This window comes from Archocentrus centrarchus, chromosome 7, assembly GCF_007364275.1.
Source record: "Archocentrus centrarchus isolate MPI-CPG fArcCen1 chromosome 7, fArcCen1, whole genome shotgun sequence".
Lineage (NCBI taxonomy): Eukaryota > Metazoa > Chordata > Actinopteri > Cichliformes > Cichlidae > Archocentrus > Archocentrus centrarchus.
This window is the reverse complement of record NC_044352.1, coordinates 5,160,067-5,181,201: the sequence shown is the minus strand read 5'-3', so window position 1 is coordinate 5,181,201 and position 21,135 is coordinate 5,160,067. Positions and strand designations below refer to the sequence as shown.

General features: G+C 43.7%; 2 protein-coding genes across 2 annotated transcripts in view; both read left to right on the top strand.

Moving 5' to 3' along the window:
- Positions 1–8,309: 8,309 nt before the first annotated feature.
- Positions 8,310–13,308, top strand: LOC115783732 (uncharacterized). The gene is made up of 11 exons (XM_030734699.1): positions 8,310–8,497; positions 9,081–9,254; positions 9,327–9,484; positions 9,578–9,776; positions 9,851–9,947; positions 10,030–10,043; positions 10,119–10,201; positions 10,527–10,579; positions 10,690–10,798; positions 12,274–12,470; positions 13,218–13,308. The coding sequence occupies exons 1-11, from the start codon at positions 8,343–8,345 to the stop codon at positions 13,257–13,259; spliced, it is 1,281 nt and encodes a 426-aa protein (XP_030590559.1). The 5' UTR covers positions 8,310–8,342; the 3' UTR covers positions 13,260–13,308.
- Positions 13,309–15,922: 2,614 nt separating this feature from the next.
- Positions 15,923–21,135, top strand: part of fgd1 (FYVE, RhoGEF and PH domain containing 1) — a 40,709-nt gene continuing 35,496 nt past the window's right edge. Inside the window, exon 1 of the mRNA XM_030734356.1 lies at positions 15,923–16,104. Coding sequence (XP_030590216.1) covers positions 15,960–16,104 — 145 coding nt within the window. The 5' untranslated portion in view covers positions 15,923–15,959. The remainder of the gene's footprint in view (positions 16,105–21,135) is intronic.

Genomic DNA, 21,135 nt, shown 5'->3' with positions numbered 1-21,135 from the left:
CAAACAAACACTGTGTCTGACATTACTCGGCGTCTGCTGATAAAAGTGCTAAACAAACATGTATTTTTAACTCCAACAGTAGTAAAACAGCCTCCTTCTGAGTTATCACACGTCCCTGAAGAGCAGCTACTCTGTTTTTATCACACAGCTGCTGAGCTGTCGGAGCTTCTCTGGAGAAGTTTAACCTTTCAGTTTTTCCTGTTCTGTTGCTGTTTATTGAGTCCGCAGAACGGATCATGCTCATCTGATGATACGAACGCGTGCAATTTGTAAACATCGTAAACATGAAAAAGTATCCTTAAGGTTTACTCCCAGATAAACTTTACTCAAAGAACTAAAAGGTTGCTTCAGACTGCTGTTTTTCTGCAAAGATTAGGCAAATTAGTTCACTGACATACCGACAGCTGTTAAAAAAGGTAATGACAGGTTACATCTCAGTTCAGTTTTATTTTTGTAGGGTGAAGCCTGCGTTAGTGACACACACACAAAATCAGTCAGAAAAAAAAATAATACTTTATTTCCTCAATTTATTACTTTGCTTGACCACCACTCTGATGCTCTCATTGAACCAGGCGTGAGGGCCCAAGTTTCAGTGTTTAAACAAACCATTACCAACAATTTCTGACTTATATCTTAAAGTAAGCATGCTGATTTGTACATAATGGATAGATATTGTTGGCTGCAGTTCCTCAGGTTTTGGCCAAATATAAATGTTAAGCACTCTGAGTTCCTTCACTTGGGAGAAAATAATGCACCATGTGCAGAGGCGCTTTTGGGGAGAAGATAATTTAGACTCTGGTCTCTGCAGTGGAAACTCAGCGAGTCCTTCCAAAAGTTCCCAGCAATAGGGGAAAAGAAAGTCAAATCTTTCCATCCTTACTTTCTCCCATCACACCTGAATCCAGCATCTTGTTTTTCAAGCACAGACTGTATAAAAGAAGGATGTTCCCACCCAGTCTGAAAAGTGAAACCGTTATGAAAGTGCCTTAAAACTGTGTTCTTACCAGTGGTCAGCAGGGGCCAACTCCTAAGTCCGAATGTATAGAGGTCAGTAAGAAAGTGACCCTACTTCTCACTTGATTTATGTCCTCACTAAACACTCCTGATGAGATTATGGTCTCAGTTGCAAGTTTCAAGTCTTCAACATAGCATGATGTTGCAAATTGTTTTCCCTCTCAGAGTAAAATAGTAAAGAGGGGAATGCTTTAATAGACGCCTGCTGTGTCACTGACCAGCCAAGAGTGTTGACAGTCAGAATCGCTCCTTGCTCCACTCGCAGCTTCCTGAACCCTCTGCCACGGTTCAGGGTTGCTGAATTGATCCCAGGCCTCGTGTCCTTGGGCAAGACACTGAATCCAAAGTTGCTTTTGATGGCAGGCAAGCACCTTGCAGATGAGTACATGAATGTGTGAATGACAGCAGATTGTAAACCGTTTTGTAGAACCGCTAAGGTTAAAAGGTGCCAAATAAATGCATATAAGCTTTGTCCGAATTTGATCCATTCTGGCTCCAAAATGCCAAACTCGAGGCTTCAGAAACAGTCGTCCACAGACCAGCAGGTGATGTCACAGAGACTGTGACCACTTCTTTTTTACAGTCTGTGTTTTCGGGAGGGAATTCAAAACACACTGAAGTAGCAGACACGGCAAAAATACCCGATTTGATCAGGACCCGACCAGAGCAATGCTCGATCTAACATAGATGAACTGCAGCACTTTATTCATTTCTGACATCCACACATAACGCTTCCATTTTCTCATCATGTAAAAGTTTAAGTCTCCTCGTCGCCTCAGAACATAACCAGATGATCAGGGTTAATAATAAGCACGCTCAGATCTATTCACATACCTTTGGGCATTGGACATATTGACATAGAGACATAGACATAGAAACCCAATTAATGAATTAATTTTAAAGGCTGCAGCTCTGAATGTGACATGAAAAGTCAATAAAAGTAAATTATAAAAACTCATGAGAACAAAAATCAGGAGAGACAAAGAAATTCAGTGATATTAAAAAACAACTTTTCTTTGAGAGAAGGCTCAATGAAAAGAAAAACACAACTGCAGTTGTTTTGGCAGGTTGCTGCTTTCACTCACTAACTTCTCTTCACCTCTGCGTTTGCGTCTCTTTTTTTAGCCCAGGAGGTTGCTGCTTGTTTAAAACCTTTACGTAAAGGTACTTAATATAAATTCCTGTGTTTAGTTAATTTAAGAGTGTTTTTAAACCTGTCAGCCGAATGTGAAGAAATAACCAAAACATCTATATACTGTGTTGAAGAGATATCAACTGAAGCGAACTGGGACCAGGTGGTATTTTTGTGCAATCTCACGAGTTGGTGCAGCAAGTCAATGTAGCCTTGTTTTAAGCAGGCAGGTTATTAAGACCATATTCTAATTTACACAGGTGGCCTGGAAAAAGGCAAAGCCTCCCAAAGAAATGGGAATAAAACATCAAAACAAATATAAGAGCATAAATAAGCTACTTTTTGGTGGCTCCCTTACTCACAGGGGATAGCGCCGCATGTATTTGTTCCTGACACAATCCCAAAGAGATTTGTGTCTCCTCTCGGGATCAAACCGGGAATCTTTTGTTTGTTAAGCCAATGTGTAAACCATGGATGTGAAAGCAGCTTATTTGTAAAATACTGCTCCCTGGTGGTGAAAGTTTTAGTAACATTTACAAAAGGGTAATTGCAAACAAATTCCTTTACCTCTAATTTGGAATTCATTGGGTTACACCAGTGGTCTCAAGCCCACAGGCCGCATCCCCCTACTTCTAGCTCGCGATTTGATGTCAAAAATATGACAATTTGGCCCTTTAAGTTACTTTTTTGACATTTCGCTAACTCCTCTTAATTGGAGGGGAAAGCGAAATGTCAAAAAAGTAACTTAAAGGGCCAAATCGTCTTAGATTTTTTGACATCAAATTGCGGGCTGGAAGTAGGGGCGGGGCCAGAGGTGGCCCACTCTCCAGGAGTTTGAGACTGCTGGGTTACACTGACAAACTCAAAATTTTACTGGACTAGAAGAAGTTAAACAGAAAAGCATTTTAAGACACACTCATCTTAAGATACACTGCCCCCTGGTGGTGCAAGCTTCAGTTAAAATTGGCAGAGGGTAACTACAAAAAGTACCTTTAAAGAGGAAAGGAAGCGTCAGGTTAACACGATCATGTTATGACACAGAGGTGAGCATCTTCATTGGTTCTAAACAAAAACAAATCCATGAAAATATAAATAAAACAAACTGAAGGGGCTAGAAAATGCAGTTATATGAACTAAAAGGATCATTAATAGAGTGATAATTATAAACTATTCGCTATATTAGCGCATCTCCACTGAAACGTCCCATCAGGATGCTTGATTTCTCTCACAAACCTTTCTGTTTGGGAATATGAATGTCTTCATCCTGGACAAAATAAACGTGCCTCACTCTGTAACGTCCTCGCGCTGTGACGAAGCCTCTGCGTAGGTGGCGCCGCCCAGTTTGCTCAGAGCAGCGAACCCGTTTGCTTCACGCTGCTGCAGAAATCAAACGTCCCGCTGAAATTGGACTCACTCCACAGGACTCGACTCGGCACAAACTACAGTAACCAGTCACCATATTGCATGTTCCAGAGTTTAGTGCCTATAATATTGTGCGTCTTGCCAGAAGCCACCATGTCAGCCAAGCCATGTTGTGTTTCTAGATTAGTAGTGATGTGTGTGGTGACTTCATAGTTGCTAATATTGAGGATGAATATTCTGCTTTTACTCTGGTTGGAATTCAGTGGAAACTCCAATACACTGTCGCTGTAGACAAACTAGTTTTTACCTGTTTTCTTATTTTTCTTTCTAACTAAAAGCGTTTGTTGTCCCCTCATCTGTGTCATCTCTTTGACTGACTGAGCTTCTCTTTTTCTCACAAACACCTCCGAGTCAGAGGATGAAGAGCCAGTGGCTGAAACATCCTCGTCCTCACTGCTGCTCCAGATTTATTTAAACCGCAGAGTTTTACTGGTTTAATTATGTTTTTGGTAGCGTTTGTGTGCATGCGTGCGTGTGTATTCTAAATATCACATTATAGTTTGAATCTAAATATGTCACATTTGACCTCTGACCTCACTTTCACATTTCACATCTGCCTTTCTTTCAAGTTGACCCCAAAATGTGTTCTATCTTTAAAGAAAGTGTCAAGAGAAAGAGAATGAATCCACATAAATAAAAATAATTATACTCAAAATTATGTCAAGTATCTTAAAATGGGTTTCAACAGGGCAAAGAACAAAAACTGCACTTTGCACTTGTTTTTTACTGCAAAAAGAACAAAGAGGACACAATGATTATACACAAAATACAAAGGAGATACAGCTCAGAGAGTGAGCTGCCCCGGCGGAGGTTGGCACTCAACGAGCGCTTCTGATGCCAGCAAAATGTTTCACAACGTTTGTGACGGGCGTGTTTCCCCTTGTGTTGCTTCAACTCTTTACAACACTCCTCTTGAGAGATTTTGGATTTTAGCTGCTCACCAGTGAATTTTAGTTTCATAATGCTCCAAAGTGTAACAGTTTTGGACCCAAACCCTTCCACTACGGAGCTGTGTTGCTCTCTGGGCCGGTAACAACGTTGCTCAATAAGCTATTAAAATGTTTTTCCGTTTAAAGACGTTAAAAATAATCATCTCTTTACAAAACAGCTGATTAAAAAGCCCATAGATGTTTAAAAAAAATAATAAGGACAGCCTCAAACAGCTGTGAAACCACTGATAATTCAGACCCCTGGGTTTGATTAAAGTGAAGAGCTTGGATAACCACTCTTATGTCGTGATCCACAACAACCTGTAATGCAAAGTTTCCCCTCGCAAAATACTGTAGAGGTGCAAAAATGACGCCCTCCTCCTGTGCAGTTTGCACACTGTGCACAGACAACCGGGCTGAACTCCTGCTCTGAAACTGCTAATTATCATTCAGCATTAAAGGCGCCTTTACAGATGTGCACGTTTCCTGTGACATGCACTGCTAAACCATCAGGTGTGCACTGGTAACAAGCTGTATAAGGTCCCTCTTCCCTTTAGCCTGGAGGAAACAGGCGTCCATGATTTCCACCTCAGTCCACACAGTCCAGACAGCAGCGTGAGGCAGTGAAAACACAACTGTCCTGCAGCCTTTGCACCCTTATCAAACAGCGCCCGCTGCTCAGACACACAAACCAACCGCTGATTCCCATATTTTGTGTTTAGATTCAATGCAGAACTCAAACTTTGATTGGCTGTTCTCCCGTTAATCTACTTGAAGGGACATAAAAATTCAGTGATGCTTCTAAAGAGGCCAAATCTCAGATCTTCTGACATCACAAGGTGCAGGTTCCCCGATGGGAACAGCGCTGCTGGCTGGTGTAAACAGGCCTGCAGCACGGTTAATGGTTTCACCTGAAGACCTCACTTGGATCATTACATTAAAAAACATAAAATAACCCAAAACATTTAATTTTATTGATGTACAGCAGCAGCTAACACTGGTCAGCTGGAGCAGTCCATGTTCGGAGTGAAGATGAGGTTCTTTGGTCTGATGTAGTGACGTGAGACTCCGAAGGGTGAAAGGTAAGAGCAGAAGCTGTGAGCTGGGACTTCAGACCAGCTGCTGATGTCATGCCTCGCTGGATCCAGCTGTTTGCCCAGCCTGTGAGGTGACACTGAGAGGCAAAGTTCAGGGTGTCTTTTTGCAGCCTGAGCGGCAGGAGCTCTCCTGCAATCTGACCTTTGACCTGTGCCAACAGAGGAGCATGTAAATCAAAAACAGCTTCACTGTTAAAAAAGGTTTCACGCCTATAAAAACACGATGCTTCAAATTAAACTCTGTAAGCAGCTGAAACATTTAGTCGATGCTTTTACAAAATTAATTTCCAAATATTTTGGCAGTGATTTCAGTTTCTTTTCCCTTTAATGTTTGTAACTGTTTTCAGTTATTTTTCATAATTTTGAAGTTTGGCCGACTGGTCGAACCCTTGTTTGAGTCACTCCTGAGTTCTGGCAGCCGTCTTTATGTCTTCTTTTTCTGTTAACCAGCAGCAGTAACATCAGCGGCGTCATTCTCAGAGTACTTTCAGTAAATTTGCCCGGTCACTTGCAACCATTTCGCAATGCAGGACTTTCTCTTATTTCCATGATGTTCTGGCTTTTCCTCATCTGGGGACTTCCTCCATCACCTCACTCTTGACTCATGCTTGTTCTCAGTCTGTCCTCGTCATACTGAGTGAAGCTCTCTGCTGGTCTGAGCTCTGATAGCTCACAGCTCCCGGGAAACATTTACATGTTCAGTTATACAACCAATTTATACGTTTTTTTTGTTGCAATGCTGGATGTTGATATTAAACATGACCAAAACCCTGGTGAGCCTGAAGCTGCGGCTTCAGACTGCTCTAAACACACAGTTTTTTTCTACTCCTGGATGTATGATACCAAAGAGAGTGGATATCCCTGAGATGATTATCTCAAGAGCAGAAGCCCCACCCACCTGCTGTTCAGACCTTCTGTTTGTGAAGGGCAGCCCAACAGAAGAAAGTGATCTTAAAGGGGAGGAGACATAGAGACTGCACTAAGGTCCAGTAAATAAACAAAAATAAGGATCATTTTCAACTATGAATCATGCAAAGCTGCTAAAGGAGAGTCCAAGAACAAAAACATGAGTTGGACTTGAATACCAGAGGCCTCCTGTAAGCATGTCCAGAGAGGGGACCGTGGCATAGTGGTTGAACCTGGATGGGACCCACGGCTCCAGCCTGGGGCCTTGGATTTTATCTTCATTGGGTTGTTTAAGTGACTCTTAGTCTGACCTTGGCCTGACCTTGGGAGACCCAGTCAAGCAAACAGTGCCACGACAGCACAGCTCCTGAGATCGCACTGGCACGCAACCCCCCCCCCCTCCACCGTGATATTTTGTACTCCATACCATTTATTTTTATTTTGCGGATGTTAAAAATAATAATAAGCTCTAACTGTGGTGCTTTAATATTATAGATAAAGCTACAAAGCAGTATGAATAATAAAATTGTTTTCAGCTGGAACATTGAGATGATATACGCATCGATTAATCAATAATTATCATCTAGTAGTAAGTACTGAGGAGTAGTTTAACTTTTGGTACTATTACGGCTGTTATTTGGGTAAACAGTTATTCAATAACCATACTTAATAATAATGGAGCTCATTCCCATTGTTTTCATGTCCCTACAAACAGTTTTGTGAACCGGGGATGTGACTGCCTCTCATCTCCACATCTCCCTGGCCCCTCTGGCAGGTGGTTGGCCCTCAAGAAGACAGGTTCATGTGGGCCCATGAGCCCCTCCACTTAAGTCTGGCTCTACGGTGGGACCCTGGTAAACCTGTCCCGGGCAAAGAGACGTGGTCCACTGATTTTTCCCCTGATGGAGAGTCTTTTGAATCACTCCTAGTTTGACCAGTTCAGTTCAGAAGTCCCTAAAAGGAGGAACTCATGCATACTCCTTGACCTTGATAAGGTTTTGAGTCCTAGAAGGATGTTTTTGATCAGATATTCTGATTTCCTGAGGGACCCCCCTTTACTTACTCTTGGTTTCCAACCTGCCCCCCCCCCCGCCTTAAGGAGAAGATTTTTGCTTAATAAAATCTGAAGCCTGTTTTTGCTCTGAGTCCTTCAGACAGCAGGAGCTCAATTCAATTCCTTTTTATCTAAATAGCACCAAATCACAACATGAGTCGCCTCAAGGTGCTTTATATTGTAAGGTAAAGACCCTACAATAATACAGGGAAAACCCCAAGAATCAGATAACCCCTTATGAGCAAGCACTTGGTGACAGAGGGAAGGAAAAACTCCCTTTTAACAGGAAGAATCCTCCAGGCTCAGGGAGGGGCAGTCATCTGGGGGTGAAAGGACAAAAGACATGAAAGTCATTAAAAACTAACCTGTTTACGATGTGATGCTGCTGCTGTTAAAACAGCATCACGGTTCAAGTTTAAATCAGGTCTGTTCAGATAAAAAGTTTGATTTTTTTTTTAAATCAAACTTTTCTTTTGCACCACCAGCACAGATATTCCTCCTGTCGCTTTCAAATAAAAACCTTTAGATAAATAAATGAGGCTCACCTGATTAGATGAATGAAGGACAAACTGATCAGAAAACTCACATCTCGCGACCTCCCGTTGACCTCTGTGCAGGTGAAAACCCCGCTCTCTGATTGGCTGACCGGTTTGACTCGCAGACAGGTGAAGATGGCAGCTCGTGCTGACACGCTGCTGCTGCTGCTGCTGAGCGGTTCGGTTCTGCTCTGCCTCTCCGCCGGTCCCGGACCCTCCTCCTCCTCGGCTCCGGATTCTGAGAGCGGCAGGATGGCGCTGCGGCGCGTGCGCAGCCTCGCGGCACAGTCCCGGTACGGAGGATGCTGGGCGCGAGCTCTGGAGCACCTGGACACGAGCTGCCGGGACTTGACGTCGGAGAGCCAGAGCCGGATCGCGCTGCGGTTCACTCACTGTCACCTGAGCAGGTAAATCCCGCCGCCGGAGGCTGAAGACTCACCCCCGCCATCACAGGCGGAAACAGTTCTTCTGTGCTGCTGTCCGGCATTATTAAATAAGTTCAACGGTAAAAATGATATTTTTGATTTTTGATGAAATTTAAAAGAAGCAGCGCTGGTATTTTTACCCCTCTCATCTCCCATCTTCAGCCGTTTACTGCCATCATGTGACCACTTAAAGAATTACAGGGCAGGAAAGGGGAGGAAAACAGGAAGGAAATTCCAAAATCGGGTGTAAATATTTAAATAATATTTTTTTTAGTTTTGCAACATTTCTCTGTGAAGAGTGGATCTCTGCTGCTTCATCTGGATCTTCAGTCCAGGGTTCCTGAGTTCTCCGGGTTTCATGAATGGTCAGATAGTGGATCGCTTTAATTTGTCATACACTGGAGCATCCTTTATCAAAGAGAGGATGCTCCAGTGTATCCTCTGCTAAAGGAAGTAATAAAGGAAGCATTGAGGCACCTTTCCTTACAGGCTTAAACCAGCTCTCATCATGGCTGCCATGCAGATACTTCAGTCACTTAGTTCGACTGTAACCTCTGTCTGTCAGCTCAGGCAGGGATTTCCCTTCATGCCCTGAGGGGTCAGAGGTCAGCAGGTGTACAGCTGGCATGGACACTGTGGCGTTTAACACCTATACAGAGTTCTTCACCCACACTCACTCCATGTGCCACTTCCTGCAGTCTGAGGCCTGGCAGCGCCAAGCTGAAAGCACCATGTACAGGTGAGCAAGCACAAGTGACATGCGGAGGTGAGGAAATGCCGTTAAATACATGCATGCATGTGTGTGTGTCAGACTGACAGAGAGCTCGGCAGGTGTAGCTGAGCAGCTTGAATCCACCAGACTGATGGCTAAGGACCTGATTGAGGCCCAGAGTGCTGCCTTACAGGCGCAGAAGGAGATCCTGACCAATGGTGAGGAGCTGAGAGTCACGCTGAGAGACTCAACGCAGGGTAAGCACGCACTAACAGCCTGAGACACACAGGGTAAAATGTATTGAGCACCTGAGACTCACTTCCTGCACCCTCTCCACCTGTTCCCCTCAGGCCTGCGGTCAGTGTTCGCAGAACTCAGCAGCACCTCAAGGGAGCAGCAGGTGGCGTTATCTGAACTCTTCAACAGAGTTTCCTTCCTGCAGAGTTTCCTGATGATGGAGACTCACAGCCTGAGCTCCTGCTGCTACAATGCCGCTGCCTTCTGCGCTTCTTTCCTCATTACCTCCATCCCACGCTCCTCCAGAGCCAGGTAACTCCTCCTCCATTCCCTACCTCTGCCCAGAGCCGGATTTAACGTGTAGCTGATAACGTGTGTGCATTTAGATTGGTGTTATTGGGTTTAGTATGTTTGAACTTCTACCTGGAGAGGAAGATCTACCGCTTTGTGATGAACTCCGATAACCCTGGACACCCGCACATGGTCAGTATGTCCTGACGCTTAAACCGTAGACCTGACGCACAGATCAGCACATTTTGGCATCATCACTCTTTCCTGCATTCAGGAGCTGCTCGCCATGTATGTGAGCACATTGCGGCAGGTCATGGTGTGTGTTGGAGTGTGTGTTCTGCTGGTGATATGTGTTCGCTACAGAGACCCGGTGCAGCAGAGCCTGCAGGTGCTGCAGCAGCTCAGAGAGACTCAGAGGAACCTGCAGGAGGCGCTGCAGCACGCAGGTGAGTTCGGTCAGCTTGCAGAAGCTCTGGAAAGCTGTAAACTGTATATAAAGGATGGAAGTGGCACTGTGAGGCCACCCACTGGTTTGTGGTTATTTCTTAATGAATGCAGCTTGCTCATCCAAATATGGTCACTTTGGCATCCAAAAAAAAAAAAAATCCAACATGGCAAATCCAATTAGCTACTGTTGATGATTTAAACCAGTAGGTGATGTCACAGTGGATTTCTCCAACCAGTTGGGGACTTTCATAGATTCCAGTTTGACTAGAGCAGCGTCTCGTGGTCATTGGAGAATATTTTGAACAGAAAACTGTTTGTCTGCAGAGAGTTTAGGGGGGCGACAGAAGATGACAGCAGACGATCAGCTTCGTGTGAAGGTGAGAGCAGCAGGAAGCGGTTCAGGTGTACACACCTGCTAACTGAGGAGAGGTTAAGTTCTGACCCCGTTCTGCTGCAGGTTCCTGATTGGCTGTCTCATGTTTTCCAGAGGAGATCGGAGAGCAGAAGAAGAGAGGAGATGCTGAGGAGGAGGGAGGCGGACATTCCGGTGTGTCCGACCACAGAGTGCTCAGACCTGTCTCACCTCTCACACGCTGGTCAGTATAGTCGTCTTCTTCTGTTATTAAAAGTAAGTCTGCACGCTCACAGATGAAGGAAGATGGTTTATAAGTTCTGACTGTGTTCCCAGCCATCGAGCATCATGTTAGTTCAGGCACGCTGCAGTCCGAGCAAATTAGCTGATGGCTCAACCAATCGGCAAACCTCATTTAATGTGTGCCATTTAAGCTCCTTAGCATTTCTTCTGCTGTGCTCATACTGATGCAACAAATCTGCTCAATTCTTCTCTGCTGGCTGTCTGAAACCACGCTTTGGCTGCTTATACAGTGCTTTGACCTTTTGGGACTTTTGGGTGTTAAAACTTCTGGGTCTTAAAAAGCAAAGCCGGTGTGGAAGTGCCTTAAACCTGCCTTATTAATGACCACCAGGGGGCAAGAAACCCAGACATTTCGGCCTGTGTGAGTGACAGTGAACCTTGGCTCACTTTAAGCTAAGTTCACGGTCACTGCACTGGGTGTTGCACATGTCAGCTGTGGCATCATCATAGCTTTATAATGATTTATATTGGCACATGAAGTGTGGCTGATTCGCTGCAGTCTTCCCCTGAATGGTAGGTGTTGCCGGTGAGAAAAAAATCTCTGCATCAGGACTGAAATAGGAGTAGAAGTAGTCAAAACAGGAAGTAGTGTGATTGCAGACTTTTTTGGGTCTTTTTTCCAACATTTTCTGCAGGAAGTCCCGTCTTTTGCAGCTGCTGCAGCGTCTCTGCCCTGTCTGTAATGTGGGAATCTTTACGCTCCTGCACTGATACATCATCAAAATGGGAGTAAAGATTGACACAGTTGTATGTGCAGGATGCGCCAGGTTACACAAGTCCTCATGCGACAGTACTCAGTACTCAGTCAGATCGGCCTCTTGCTCATCATGTCGAGTTGAAGCTCAAGGCTTCGCAACAGGACTTAACAAACTAGTGGGTGATGTTGTCACAGAGGCTATGTACACATCTTCTGTCCAGTCTATGGTTAAGTGGGAGCCCAGCAATATGTTTCCCTGGTTATTAATCATGTCATCAACTCCTGTGTGGTTCATTTGTGCTTTAACTTAACTTTTCCAACTGGTGAAGCTCTTATAAGGCACTCAGTTTAAGTCCATAGTTGCTGTGCAGCTGCAGGCCACTTTGCAACCCACCTCCTCATGTCGTGCTGTTTCTGGCTTGATGAGTGTCACCTGTTGTCTTCCGGGTTTTGTCGCTCTACCTGCTTCCAGCTTTCCATTTACACACATGGAGGGATGGGAAAGTCCCAGCAATGTTATTTTGACAACAGTGGGCTCAGTTTTTATGTCTATTTGCTGCAAGTGTTTGAAACTCTGCTTAATGTCATGCAAAACTTCTGTAAACATTGGTGCTTGAAGATATTAAACAGTTTGAGTCTAATTAATAAGAAGCAGATGTGGCACAGCTGTCCAGATACTTTTGCCCTGCAGTCACGTCCTTCGTCTTTTTGTGCCACAGGTTGGAGCGGTGACAGCATCCTCAGCATCACCGTGAACACCTCAGGAGCCGACTCCACGCTCAAAAACACTTCCCACAATGCCTCAGTGCAGAGTCCAGGCAGGCGTCCCCGTCGCTCATCCTCCTGCCTTCCTCAGTCTGCCTCCTCTTCCTCCTCCTCCCCGCTGGTGTACAGCATCCTGGTGGAGGACAAGCAGGTAGGCAGAGCTGATTGTTGGATATTGAGTTGTAGGGTTAAAGTATTACAAGAAAAATCCTTTAAAGCTAAATATTGATTGTATAAACTTAGAAACTCTGACGCAAACACAGCCTCAGTGTGCGAATTATTGACGAGCTGTGACCGATCGATCAGTCCCAGAAACCAGAGTTTGTGCCGGCACTTTATTTTCTCTGTTAAACATCAGTTCTCATTTACAAAAGCAGACTTAAGACATTTTTCAGAAACATTTTCTCACATTTCAGTAATATTTTTGGGTTATTTTTAAGTACCATTTTGGAAATTTCATTAATGATTGACAGACATTAACAGCTCACAGTTTTATTGTGGGCACTGCTTTAGCTTACAGTGAGCTGACCACATGCAGCGACTCGGGTTCGACTCCAGCCCGAGGCCCTTTGCTGCCTCCACTCGTATTTTTTTAAACAAATATTAATATTAATATTTTCCCACATTTTTAGATTTTTCAGCCTTTTTTAAGTGACTTTGTATTTTTTAAATACACAAAGTCATTTAGTTTTGAATTTCTATTAATTTTGGAAATATTTGCATATTTGATTCTTGACATTTTCTTTGGATTAACATTTTTATGATTTTTTTATTTTTAATTTTTGGCCATCTTATAACTATTTTTCTGATGTAAACAATAGAAACATGCTGACCTCTCCTCTCACGTCTTCTCCTGACTGTCTGTCCTCTTCTTCATCGTCATCGCCCTGCTGTTCAGCCTCGTTACAGCCTGAGGAGCAGAAGGTCGGAGATCCGCTGATGGAGCCGCTGCCTTTTTTTCTACTGGAAATGGGTTTTTATTTCTTATTCAGTCTGTTTTTTATAAATGTCAATAAAACTGTTTTACATTTAAAACAAGAAAACATGTCAAAACAATGAGATGAAAGCGTGTAAAATGATTTTGAAACTTAAGATGAAGCTGATTGGAGCTAAAGGTTTGCAAAGACGCATCATCATTTCGTGTTGAACTTCAGGGATTTGTTAAACTCGCATGTTGCCCCAAATCACACTTTGATAATTATGCACTCAAAATGGTGAGTGTAAGTGGGTTCCCACTATCCCTGGATACTCTATACATCCATTTTCTGCTGTTTGTTCTGGTTCGGGTCACAGACCTCCTTCTCTATGGCCATCTACTCCAGGTCATCTGGGGGGACAGCAACAGCAAAGTGTTCTCAAGCCAGCTGAGAGACATAATCACTCAGCATGTCCTGGGTATACCCTAGGGGCCCCTTCCTTTTAGGACAAGCCTGAAATACCTCACCTGGGAGGTGCCCAGGTGGCTCCTTTTGATGTGAAGGAGTAGCAGCTCTACTTTTTCTCCCTCCCAAATCACTGAGCTCCTCCCCCTGTCTCTAAGGGAGAGCCCAGACACCCTTCAGAGGAAGCTCATTTTTTTTGGTCAGTATCCAGAGCTCGTGACAATAGATGAGGGTGGAAATGTAGATCCATCCATTTTCTGCCACTTATCTCGGTCCTTGTTGCAGAGGCAGCAGTTGATGAGGAGATGCCCAGGCCTTCATCTTCCCGCCCATCTCCTCCAGTTCTTTTGGGCAACACTGAAGCATTCCCAAACCAGCCGAGAGATGATATTTCCAGTGTGTCCTGACTCTGTGCCAGGGTCTTCTCTGGGTTGGAGCACCTCAGAGATCTGAATAGAGGGCCTCTTGAATCTGCCAGCTAGCTGTGGCAGAGCTTCTTCAGGGCGTTGTCTGATTTATGCGTGTTATGCCGTCACCTTCACTGTAGAAGAATTTGGGAATGTGTGCGCTCGAAGGCTCAACTTTTTGCAGATGTTCACATAAATAGTCTGAAAATCACAGTTCTTTTGTAAACAGGCGCCATTAATGAAGTGTGCCCTGTCCTTAACGAACCAAAGTGGAGGTGGCTGTGGCTCAGGAGATGGAGCAGGTTGTCTACTAATCAGAAGGTCGTGGTTCGACTCCACGTGCAAGATATTGAATCCCAAATGCCTCCATTGGCATACGTGTGTGTTTCCGTGATGGGTGGAAAGTACTTAAAGCCATAGAATAAAGTGCTGTATGAACGTGTCTTATAGTAAAGAGTAGAAAAGCACCATCTAAGTACCAGTGCTGTCAGTTTAAGAGACAGGAGCTAAAACAGAGCCTGTCAGCATGAGAAAAGATGCCAGAACAAGTTGATAAACTGTGTAATGAGCAAAATATTTGTATTGAAATTTCCATCAGCGTGTTCCAGCAGGTGGCAGCATATCTTTGCTCTGCCTGAAGAAAAGAGTTTGACATACTGGGAGTCTGCTCCTGTCTGTGGACGGGTCTTAAAACCACTGAAATGTGACCTTTGTTATGATCGCAGACTGAGGCTCTCAGCCCAGGAGCACATGTGGAATGAATGTTTGGAGCCCCCTGGTGGCTGAAAGCTGCTGCTCACATCATCCTGAAACTTTAATCTGTGCTGCTGTTAGAAGAAGAAAAGCAGAGTCATGACTGGGGAGAATCAGTGGAGCTCAGATTCTGGTGGTAAAGAGGAACAATTTAAAACGTCCTGCTGGAATTTTTCTCCACAGTTTTCCTTTTGCTTCAAATTTCAGCCTCAGAAAACAGAGAAAATGAGAACCAGACCACAGGGAGGGAGGAGGGGAGCTGCTCTGGGATCAGATGTCTGGACGGAGGAGGAGGAGGAGGAGTTGTGGTGTCGGTCTGCTGCTCAGTTCAGACTTTCACACAAAAGCCTGGAGCTGCTGAGAGACGGCCAACCGACCGACTGTCTGTCTGTCTGTCTGTTTGGACAAACTGAAGCTGAGGAGAAAGAGGGAAAAGTCTTCAGAGGGAGTCGAACCGAAGCAGCAGGAGGAGCAGAAATCAGGAAAAGTGGAGGCGCCCGGGCAGGAGGAGAGCTGAGTCTGCACATTCTGCTCTAAAGCTCCTACAGACGCGTTTGATTCCAGGATTCTGGATCCTTTTTCATCTCTGAAAAGTTCTTCCTCAGCTTTCTCTCGGAGGAGCTGGAGTGACAGAATCCTTCAGTCAGCAGACCCGGGGATGGTTTTTAATCTAAAACCACATTAACCGGATTCCTCTGATTGTTTCTGTGGATACGTGACGTGGAGATGGAGGCAAGGAGATTGGTAACGTTTAGTTTCCTGAAAGAGTGACAAAGAGGAAAAGATGGGAGCGAGAGGGGGAGGATGAAGGAAGGGGGAGACATTTTTGACCTCCACATGGCTTCAGCCAGAGAGCGAACCACCACAGAGCCACAGCTGAAGTTCATTTCCCTGAATGGAGAATAAAGTGAAGCAGATAACTGATGCTGAGCGTACCTGTGTGGAGAGAGAAAAACAGAATCTGAACAAACAGAAAGTGACTGATTCAAAAAGAAGCAATCATATTTAAAAAAAAAATTAAAAATTTCATTAGAGTGGAGAATGAACTGAATAAACCCTGACCTGCGTACAGGTGTGGAGTGACGTACCTGTGCAGGCATGCAGCTGAACCGACCTCGCAGCACTCTGCTCAGCCTCCCTCCTCCTCCTCCTCCCTCCTTCTCCAGTCAGTTCAGCACCATGAGGTTCTCCTACCACCTCAACACACCGTCACATGGCGGCCGCAGCTCCACCTGCAGGACAGGTGAGTCCACTGCAGTTTCTGTGCTTTTGTTTAAAGGTATTTATTGTAAATTCCTGGGTTTTAAAATGCTTCAGATTTAAGTACAGCTATAAACAGAATGTGAAGAAGCAATCTCTGACTTTATAAAACCACAGTCTCAGAGATGAACTGAGGTTAAACAAGGGCTGGGCTGTACTTTTGTGTAATGCCAGTTTGTACCACAAGATGATGCTGTGACTCAGTGTGACCTTTATTTTACCAGGTGAGTCATTAAAAATATTATTTACAGTGGCAGCCTGGAAAACAGGAAAGCCTCTTAAGAAAATTGGGGTGAAGCTAAAAAAAACACCAAAAGATTCAAAAGAAACATCTGTAAACATATCTGGTAAAATGCTGCCCCCTGGAGGTGAATATCATTCTGCAGTGGGCGATAACAAAGCAAACCTCTAACTCAGCAAAAATTGCACTTTTTTATAGGAATGGTGCTGGCAGCTGGTTCCAAGATTATAAAATACCTGGTGGATCCACAGTACTGTGCAAAAGTCTTGAGCCACCCCTTATTGCTTTACATTTTGCTTCCAAGGAGCCAGAAATAGTTCTCCAGGTTTTCTGAAGCGCTTTCAAAGTTTCTCTTTGCACATTGGCTGCTTTTTCACTCATTTTCAGTCCAGTCCTTGTATCTGACTATTTTCAGAGGAATGCTTTTTTTTGTTGTTGTTGTTTGTTAAGCAATTCAACACTGACTTCTGAACCATTCAAGCATAAAAAAAGGCACCAGTGTTGTGCTTAGATATAACCAGTGTTGGGTTCGGTACTCAAGAAAAAGTAATGCATTACACATTATGTGTTTTGTTGTTTTTGCCGCACATACTCTTCTTCCTTGTATGTTCGCTCATGTTTCAATAAATCACTGCACTTATTTCACATTTTCCCATAAAGAAAGGATGGGTGGCTCACTAATTTTGCACAGTATTGTATACAGCTCATTTCCAGCTCCATGTTTTTGTTCTGGTGCTCACTTTCTCCTGATTGGGTGCCCCTCTAAAACAGAAAATTTGATCAGAAAGTTCTTCCGCTTATCCAAAGTTAGCAGGGGGCTGGAGCCTATCCCAGCCGTTATAGTGAGAGGCAATTTAGAATCACCAGTTGACCTAACTCCACTACAAATAACTGCATGTCTTTGGACTGTGGGAGGAAGCAGGAGTAACCCAGAGAAACCCACGCAGACACTGGGAGATTTTCATGCATCCAGTCTCATATATCCTGATTTGTGTCCATGTACACAATTAACAGTATTTTGCACATTTAAAGGCTGGAAAATTCTGTATCTGGAGGCTGGAGGTGTTGCTGCTGCTGCTGCTGGTGGTGGAGCCGGTGGTGCGATTCATTTTGCTACTCGTACCAAAGACCCGAGTCAAAGTCCCACATGTCACAATGGTTAGGCATTAAAACCGACTTGGTTGGGTTCATAGGAAGGTCGCATATTGGGTTAAAATACAGCTTTGTTTTTTTTTTTTTCTTTTCTAAAGCTTTGTTTTCTTGGTTGCCATCCTGATGCCTCCCAGTTTTGTCTGGACAAAATGCGTTCTACAGACATGAAACACTCTTCTTGTTGAAGAGTTTAAATAACAGACTGACTGCTTTTTTTGTCACTTTTTCACATTTTGCGATGCGACTGGGGTGGAAGTTGAAATAAATGTAGTGTCACTGTCACAATAAAGGTCTTGAATGTTGAATTTGAGAAAAGGTTGATGATCATCCTTGAGAGGGGGAAAAAAAATGCAGTTTTGAGAGTTTTGCTTCAGTTTTTCCACATTCATTCATTGAGTCTGCTGTCATTACATGAACGTTACAGGTTACAAGTCAAGTCAACAAGTTTGGTTTATGAAACTTGTTCATAACCAGCCAACCAAACTGGCGCGCGGGTCATGTTCAGGTCTTTGGCTGAGGTTTGTGGCTGAAGGTCAAAGAGACACAGTTCATTACATTAGACTGAATCAAATTAGATGTGAAGCGTTCTCTCTCTCTCGCTTGCTCTCTCTCTGGTGAAGCTGAGGTCAGACAGGTCACATGGGTTTTCCATGTTTAGCATCAGTGGTTGAAAACCGTCATGTGATGCTGTTTGTAGAATAATCAGATCAGGGGAACTGAAACACAGCAGCTCAGTGTGTCAGTTTTATGTATTGTTCTGAGGACACGGAGTCCAGTCCTGACTCTGGGACTTTAAAGGGTCTCTTTTGACTGTTGAGACCTGATTTTAGGGTTCAGGTTAGAGTCCTCACAAAGATGGAATGAATTTGTACCTCCACTGGTATCTTGGAAAATTCCCACAGGTCCAGATTCTGTCTGAGCCATTTTAGGATCCTGCAGTAGCTGCTGCAGAGCTAATGCGGAACTCATCACTAAAATAATGACTCATTCTGCTGTCAGACTATCATCAGAAATTTTCCCAGCCGTGGTGATGGGATGCAGCAGCTGCACTCAGAGGGAATACTTAATGTTTAGAGCACGACAACTGCAGAAACTTGTGGGAATCGAACAAACCTGCTGTTGTAATCTGGAGATGTGGCAGTGTCTTTGTTTTCCTAAATATACTTATGTGCATTTGCATTTCTGCAAATGTGGATTATCTACCTAACATGGTTGAAACAGTGCTGTTACCTCTCTGAAAACTATTCGCAATATGAGCGAAATCTGAAGCAACAGGTGGATGTTGACAATGATGTTTCCATATAAAAAGTCCAGTCAAATCATCTCTTATGACTAGGCATCGAATAAAGACTGCCAGCTGATGGCTATGTTGAAAGGTTTGCTGGGTACGAGAAGATCAGGCAATAATAAGAATGCTAGGACCCAGCAGGGCTTCTAAGAAGAGGACAAGAAGCAGTGATTGACTTTCTCGGGAACTAATACTCTGAGCCAGTTTTAAATACTTGGGCACCGTTATCAATGAGGAAGAGTCGAAGATGGAAATCACTGCAGAAAAGCTGCATAAACAGCAGCAGCACTGGAACAGTTTACTAAGATAATATGGGAAGATGACATAAACTCAGCAATGTGCAAAATAAGATTCCTATAAGCCCCCTGGTCAACTCCATCTTGTCGTGCCTTCAAATTCTGTAATTACTGTGTCCCACTGTGCACTCTGCATCTCACTAATTGCATCACAAACAACGAAGAGCTTCTGACAACGGCGAGGAGAAGAAAACTCAAATGGTACGGCCCGTGTGGTTAGACCTGGATAAGGTCAGGACTGGATAAAACCGTTCTCCAGGGATAGCACCACAGAGGAAGACGGAGGAAACGATGGCCTGACACACTGAGGTGTCCCAGATTTTTGTGGTGTTTCCAGTGTACCTGTTCACCATTATTAAGTTTTCATTTCTGTTTGGTTTTACTGCCAAACAAGTGTTTGAATGTTGGGTTTAATTTTTGATTCATGATTTGATTTCTTTATCTTTATTCTGGTAATTCTGAGCATCAGTTCTTGTTGTATTATTTGAATTCTGGCCTCTGTTTTGGAGTTTTGGGTGCCTGTTAAAAATGCTTTAGTGTTGTAGTGTTTTTATTAAGCTTCAGTTCCTGTTTGTTTGCTTTTGCTCAGAGTTGCTGTTAGTCTTGTGTAGTTGTCCGTTTCTTGTTTTACTTTTTAAGACTAGTTTTCTTTCCTGTCCTGTGTTAGTTTTACTTCCTGTGTCTTCTCCTGATCACCCGATTGTCTTCACCTGTGTCTCATTACCAAACAGTTCATCAGGTTTTTATGGTTCCCGTCTTTTATTTGTCAAAGCTTCTGTTTATGCTCTCTTTTTGTCCAGTCCTGAAAGAACAGGATATTCTCTGGGTCTTTACCTTCCGGACTCTTATTTTTTGGACTTTTGTATCAACCACAATAAAGGCTACTTTTGTTCTCACATTCTGTGTGAGGGTCCTCTCTACAGGACTAAATTTGCTATGAGCTGCCAAAGCTTCATGTTTTAAATTCAGTATCATACATTTTTTAACTAGTAGACATTCATCTACCTGTAACAGTATTTTCTTAGCTTATTTAAGGCTTTTAGTTCAGACTGAGCAAGGTGCTGACTTTGCTCATGTCAGCTCTGCCAGTCACTCAGTGCTTGGAAGCAGAAAAGAAGTAAAGTGTATGTTTATATGTCTCTGAGGTTCATGTGACCATTTCTGTTTATTAGTCAAAGTGTTGAGTTTTGGCGTGAGCGAGTGAGGCAGGAAACCAAAGACAAACGTGGCAGAGAAAGGAAAGCTGAGGGTCACTTTACTTATTTTTGTCTCTCTTCTTTATAGTTGCAGGAGATAAGCGTGCAGCTGTCTGGTGCTTTAATAGACCCTTTTACAGCCTACGTCATCAAAGGATGCGCGCGCATTTTGGCAACGGAAGTGAACTGCTACTCCATTCAAATCAATAAGAACAAGGAGACTGTACAGGGTTCAAACGTGATTTAAAAGCAATATCAGCATCAAAATGTCTGCTGTTGCATGTTTGGCTGTCAGAATTTCTACTCTGCCAAAACTGGACTGAAGTTGTACCGAATCCCACGAGATCACGGCTGTTTGAGAGAAAACTGAGGTGTCTGTGGTTGCATGCCATCAAATGTACTGATAAAAATTGGACTGAGGACACGATCAGAAATGCTTGCATTTGAAGCGCCCATTTTATATGAGCTAAAGTTATTTATCTTCCGTTGTTTATACCGGGATGTCAGGTATCTAAAGTAAACAGCATTAGCTGGTAGGCTATTTGGCTTTTAAACTGTAGTGTGGCTATTTACAGGTGAGACATCGCTGGACTCAGAGAGTCCTGATTTTTAAATTCATATTTAATCGCACTATAGATTACAAAATGCAGTGCCAGTCAAAAGTCTGAGCAGACTCGCATATGAATGGATGAGCGAGTCTCACAGTGTGACTGGAACAGTATATATTTTTTTCATTGTAAATAATATCTGCAGTCGGAAAACTCTTAGCAAGCTAGAAAAGCAATTTGATGAAGTACTCACACTGCCATGCAGGTACAATCCGCTGTGAGGACGTAGTTCT